The sequence below is a fragment of the Otolemur garnettii genome, unplaced genomic scaffold (assembly GCF_000181295.1).
Source record: "Otolemur garnettii isolate 467f Iridium unplaced genomic scaffold, OtoGar3 scaffold00003, whole genome shotgun sequence".
NCBI lineage: Eukaryota > Metazoa > Chordata > Mammalia > Primates > Galagidae > Otolemur > Otolemur garnettii.
In genome coordinates this window covers 17,754,507-17,761,364 of record NW_003852398.1, presented here as the reverse complement: position 1 = coordinate 17,761,364, position 6,858 = coordinate 17,754,507, and the positions used below count along the sequence as shown (strand labels likewise).

General features: G+C 38.9%; 1 protein-coding gene across 10 annotated transcripts in view; it reads right to left on the bottom strand.

Moving 5' to 3' along the window:
- Positions 1-6,858, bottom strand: part of EBF1 (early B cell factor 1) — a 398,643-nt gene that overhangs the window by 81,100 nt on the left and 310,685 nt on the right. For all 10 annotated transcript variants that reach the window (XM_023514769.1, XM_023514785.1, XM_023514772.1 and 7 more), the window contains one exon: positions 346-472. In XM_023514769.1, the coding sequence (XP_023370537.1) occupies positions 346-472 (127 nt within the window). The remainder of the gene's footprint in view (positions 1-345; positions 473-6,858) is intronic.

The following is a 6,858-nucleotide window of genomic DNA, read 5'->3' as shown; positions in this document are numbered from 1 at the left end:
CTGCTCCACAAAGCAAACAAACCCCAACAAGCTGGTTGGACGTGCAGGAAGACTCAGGACTATCTACATCTCTCTCCCCTTCTCTTATTTCTCACGCTGCATCTTTATATATCTAACTTCAATAGATCTTACCATTCAGCATGGACACCTGGATGAATCCTTAGACGAAGTAAAATAATAACAGAAGGAACTCATTTGGTCATACATAGGGTAAAATGGAGAAAGAAAGCAGGTCTTAAGAGCAACTGGATTTAAAAATAAAACACATGCTTATACATACAAGATAAATTAAAAGACCCACAAAACCAGGGCAGTGCCATGTTCACCATCTGCAGTGGTTCTTACCTGTGTAAATGAACCTTCCTGGTGTTCCTTTGCAGAACTGCTTGGATTTGTAGGACAGTGTAACTTCCACAACACCAGGGATGTGACGAGGAGGGGTCTGCACGCGGATGGCATGAGGAGTAATCAACTGCAGGAGACATGGGGGGGGAGAAGAATTGTCATTGCAATATGTTAAGGACTCATTTCACAGGCTTCCGATCAGCTCTCCATAAACAAAGCCTTAGAACACATAATTAGCCTGTCAATGTTTAAATGCAATCTTGGTGGGGCCCATATGAAAGACACCAAACAACATCTACAAGCGCTCTGGGTACAGCCATAACAAAATTATCTGGGTTTTCCTACACGGCAGGCCCTCTGCTTCCTGGTTTGAAAAGGGAACCTGGCCTAATGAAATGATTTATCTATTACAGGATATCCTTTGGAAAATCTCTGTTTGAAGCAGACACCCGAATCAGAGCTGGGCTCTGCCATGCCTCTCCAGAAGCTGACAGGCCTGGTGTTTGAACTCAGCCCTTCAACATGTGGAAAACACAGAGGTAGGAAAACAGTAGGCCACAGCACTCTGATTAGCTGCAGAGCACACGTATGGAACAGCCCTTAGGACCATTTGGCACATTAACTACCAGAGGCACCATCAAAGAGCTCTGGAGGGGAAACCAAAGAATCTGCCTCCCTGGACAAGCTTATGGCTCTGGCAGAACTGAGGACCGTCCATAAAAGGGGATTGGAAGGTTGGGGAGGCCACACGATGATCACTGGTCCCTTACGCAATGTCACGTGCACAGTGAGAAAGTTCATTTCTGCACTCTGCTGGCAATCAGATTACACTGTGCAGCAGAATTTATTTTTTATTACTCTTATCTTTGTTTACATAACTGAAATGTTATTAATGGCCATAAAACTGGCATTATCTGTTTCTTTGAAATATTCAGCCCTGGTATCTGACTGGCTGACCTCTGATGGCTGCACCCTCCGTGTTCTCCCCCCAGAGGGTCTGCAACTGCCCTGCTCCTTGATTTTTTTCAGATGCACTTAGCACTCAACATTTGTGGTACTGAGTGTGTATACAGTGGATAATTTATACAGTATACATGGGTTTATACTAACTTATGTTTGTGCCCTTCTCATGGGAATAACTTAGCAAGGGCTTTTATTTTAATATGCAAACCAGACCCAGTTCAAGAGTTTTGCCCAGGAAAGCAAAGATTATACCATGAGAAGCCAAACACAAACCGAGGTTTACCCAGGTCAACAGCCCTAACACCAAGTCCTGGTGAAATGAGTGTGAAAAAGTGGCTACTGCTAAAAGTTCACAAGTAATTTCTGGCCAATGTGCCTTTTTGAAACAAAGAAAAGGCTGTCTGCATAAAAATCATTTTGACTTAGCAATTAAAAATACATTATCCTCTTCCATAAAATGCAAGGAGCCTTAGTGTGTTTGCTAAAGACAACAGAAGATATTTCAGTCAGACCATGTTTACCTGGAACCCCTGGAAACTGAGTTCATCTCCATGGTTGAGTGTGTTAGGTGGCTGAGGGTTTACCCGAAAAAGCACAAATTTTTTTTTCCTAAAATTTTGTTCTATTCTTACTGTGATTCTACCAAAAGATATTGTATGTTTTCTAAAGTCAGCCAAATATGTACAACTTATTAAATGACTTTGGTCCTTCCTGGTAAATCAAGATTATCCTTTGGAACACCCTGAATTGTACCTTGTTGATATAGAAAAGCCCTAAGTGACCCTTGAAATATGAAGGGCTCCTTGCCCTTGCACTCAGTGGCTCCAGATTGCTGCGGTTCTGAAATTATTGCTATTTTATTCTCTTTGTCTTTTTCCTCCCAGTTTTCTTTACATCTTCTAATTTATTCTTGTAATCTGTAAGCATGGAAACCAGGAAATCAATTTTAATATCAGATAGAAAATTGGAGTGGAAATAGGTTTTGAAGGGCAGTGAAAGATGATCTTTTCCAAATCAAGAGCTCACTAATCTCAGCTGTTCTGATACCCTGTAGTTGCCGTGTTAGGATCTAACACTTGTTAAGTACCTAGGAGATACAGACCACATTTTCCACACATAGAACTAGACTATCCCCATTGCTGGGGATTTTACATGCAAATACTAATTTTATCAGAACAATAACAGTGTTTGTAATGTCTTTTTTTTTTCAGATCTGAAACAAAACCTCAAAATGATTAAGTTTCTTATACAAGATTATCCTTGTAAAAGCAAGTTAGTCCAAAAGGTGATTTCAGTGCAGTTTAAAAAAAAAACAACGACAGGGACAAGTACTATTTCCTTTCCAATCAGAGAGAAGAAAGTGTTCATATAGAAATTTCATAAAGGGAGTAATAAATTCAGTTTTTTCAGACCCAAGGAGACTGTGTGTGTAGGTGTGTGTGTGTTTTCTATACTGTGTTATCTTTGGTTTTCATTTATTGCCTGGTCTTTGGTTGTGCTTTTGGTAGTGAAGGATACCGCTTTGTTATATTCCAAATAGAAGGTATGCTTCTATTTTTAGAAGTTACTTAAGATACAGAGTGGCATTAATTCACAATGATACTTAGAAGAACTTCTAGACAGTTAGAAAACACTTCACCTGCCCTCCCTTTTCTAGGGGGAAATAAATTTTAAAAGATGGAAAGATATCAATAAATAGATGGATGAAGATTTCTTTTTAAGTATAAGGACTTAATATGTATGAGTTCCTATACTGAGGATCAAAATTCATGGGCTTCACGAATAGATTAGATATGATTGCAGTAAAACTGCTAACCGAAAGTGAAGCTTTAGCATAAAGCATTAGGCTCAGGAAACTCAAACAAATTTTCATTTACAATTTCATTTTCAATTTTAATTAATTGCTCTCACTGAAGCAGAGATAGATTCCTGCTTGAAACAACAATCCTTCACATTTGAGGTAGCATCTGAATCATAACTGGAGAATGAATTTGTCAGGGTTTTCCTGAGGTGGATGTTAGTCTGGGAAAAGTCTCTAGAATTGATACATAATATTGATACTTAAGAGGAAAACCATGTTAGCTAACTTCTGTCGATTTGAAAGCATTGGCTTACTTACCAATCACTCAAAGAATCATGAAATTTATTTCTCAAAGATATGTTAGTGATCACTGAATGTTATTCTTCTCATTTTAATACTAAGGATAAAGAAATTCAGAAATATCTAGCGGCTTCCAAAACAGACCCAACATCCTAGAGAAAGGACAGGGGTCTAGATTTGAGGGATTAGACAGAACCCCAAACCAGCAAATCCCAGGATAAATTTCACACATTGTTCCACCCTTGTTGAACTAAGGACGGTCACTCTAGGCAACACGGAAAGGGAGGATTAGTCTAGATTTTTCCAACTTCCATCATTGGAATAAAACATTCTCAGTGTTGTGATATCTACGTACCACCTATGCAATGACATACTTAATACTTTTTAAAGGAAACTGATAACCTTTTTGTTTTAAATGTATTTTATAAGAAAATGTTATATCACTAACGATAATTAGACGACTGGTATCACCTGCCAAAATAAGAAGGTATTGTAGATAGTAATCTTAGAATGAATATGATGTCAATTCTAGCTGGATACTCTTGACAATCTGACGAAGTTTATTGTCAAAGGTGATTGGCTAGTGTTAAATGTTAAAGACTTATTTGCCCACTGAGACTTTATCCCTTTCACATAAATCAGAATTTATGTGAAACAAAGATTAAAAGAGAAGCAAAAGGAGTGACTAAAAGAGAAACCAAAAGGAGACTTTCCCACTGTGTGTTTCAGTTCTATTTAACGTCTGTGTCAAACCCCAAATCCGCTCTTTCTGGACCGCAGAAGTACATGCCCCGGACTTCAGTAAATACTGCTCCACGTGATTAGAAGAAGAGCTCATTCTTTGACTTCACTCTTTAGATTACAAACTAAATGATCTGGGCTAGAAATAAGCATTCTTCTGAAACTCAATAGCATCTGACGCAACCTCCCTCTCTTCTTAGAATTCTCCATTTTCTTCACTTCTGTGATGTTAATTGTAAGACTAAATTAAGACTTGGAAAGTGTCCAGTGGTTCACCAGAGCACTTTCATATTCACTATCTTTTAAAGCCCATCCTCAGCCAGGTGCGGTGGCTCACACCTGTAATCCTAGCACTCTGGGAGGCTAAGGTGGGTGGATTGCTTAAGCTCAGGAGTACAAGACCAGCCTGAGGAAGAGTGAGACACTCCCCACCCCCATCTCTAGTAAAAATAGAAAAATTAGCCAAGCATTGTGGTAGGCATCTGTGGTCCCAGCTACTGGGGAGACTGAGGCAGGAAGATCGCTTGAGCCCTGGAGTTGGAGGCTGTTGTGAACCAGGGCACTCTAGCCTGGGTGACAGAGTGAGACTCTGACTCAACAATAAGTAAATAAATAAATGAAATAAAATAGAAATAAAGCCCATCCTCATGGTTGATGGACTAGAGATGATTAACTAAAAGTTAATAGCAGGCAAATGAACTGGGAAGAAAACTGACCTCTTCCACCTGTAAATACGGGTTTTACAGAGATTTTTCTGGTGATTTTGGTATTCCTCACTTGCTTCACTTTTATGTCAACTTGTTAACTGTAGAAATTTCACCATTTTTTGTCCTTTTTTTTTCTCCTTTGACTTGCCTAACATTCTTGAGTTCACTCCTTGGCTCAACCACCTCCGCTAAACTGATTTCCAAGTCTATACCTGTAGACCTGGGTGCTTTGGCCAAGCACCAAACTTGTATTAGCCATGGAGTAACAGAATCTTTCCAAACATGTCTCCCTGCCACCTCAATCTCAGCCTGACCCAAGTTAAATTTATCATCTCACTATTTCTAAATATGTTTCTTGCTCCTGTGTTGCCTATCTCATTAAAAGAATGCTATCCTTCAAATCACTCAAGATAGAGAACTTGAGGTTATCTTTATTCTTTTTACCCTCCATGTTTTTAAAGTCATGTGGATTTGCCTCCAATGGACTGCACTGGCTCTTCTGAACTTCTCCACTTGGACTTGTCCAGGTCTCCACCCCTTCTTACTCAGACCGTTACAATATTATACTTCTCTGAAATGGTCTCGCTATTCTTCTACTTCCTCCACCATCATTAGTTTCTTTGAGTATAATTTCATCATGCCGTGCTCTGACATGGGCATACCCTCCTTTGCCTCTTCTACACCAGTTCAAATTCCTAAACATAATAACATGTAGGGTGCTCCAAGGCCTGACAACCAGTCTCCCTTCCTAGGCATACTTCCCACATTGCCCTTCCCCATTCCAAAGCAGAGAGCATGTGGCTCCATGAAAGTGCTACAGCCTTGCCCAACTTCTACTCTCTCTTCATGCCATTCCTTACCTGAACATTCCCCAACTGATATTCTTATTCCTTAAGGTCCTGAACATTCCCCTACTGATATTCTACTTATTCCTTAAGGTCCTGACCCTATGTTCTCTTGTTTGGTAAGTTTTTACTGATCCTAAGAGTTAAAGTTGCCTGCATGTTTATAGGAATTTATACCCTCATGTCATCTGTACTATAACAGCATCCTGTTCTGTTTTGTACCATAGAGATTTTCCTATGTATCTTTCTCGCATCAGTTAGTCCCCCACGTTTGTACCCTCTAACGTAGTTAACACAGTGACTTACATACAGAATACTTTTGAAACATTTCTGATAAATACATATGTAAATGAAGCCAGAATTCTATAAGATCTTTGAGTCCACCAGGCGCAGTAATCATTGTGCTGTGATTTTGCACTCATCTTTGAATAGTGTCTACTGTTCTTAAGCTGATAAAATTTAACCCTCATTCCCTACCAAAGTTGCTCCTTTTTAATATTAATTATTTGACTGACTCAGCCCTCAGGTGTCAATTTGAGCATAAGACCACTGTTCACATAAATGGTAAAAGTGAAGAGATACAAAGGTCTGTGATTCCAGTGAGAAATGATAAGATGGGACCAAAAAAAAGTTCAAAAAGTAATACTTTAAAAGGATCTATGCTAAATGTGCAGAGAGTTTGCGGACTGAAAGTACTCAGTTTGATTTGTCTTCTGTTTTGTGCTTCCTCCTGTGTGTGAGTATAAATTCCCCAAATGTGTACAGGAAATAATAATCATGTAAATAATTATGGAAGATATAAATTCGTATATAGGAAGCTATGACTTTTTAAAAGAAAAATATTACCAAAAATAAAAAGTAGAATAATATCAATTTGGGGCAATATGTATTACATGTGATTATGTAAGAATTAGATGTATTTTTGCATAAAGAAAAGACTATAAGGAAAAACATCAAAATGTTGCCTTGAGAAATGGTCAAGGTGTAGGTAATTTCATTTTCTCCTATGTGCCTCTCTGAATTCTCCAACTGCTCAACCATAAAAGTTCATTAATGTTACATTCAGAAGAAATAATTTTTAAGTGTGGCACTAAGATGAAACACAGGCAGTCTCTGCAGGGCCCCAGGCAAGGCTGCCAGCATCCCAAGGACATGC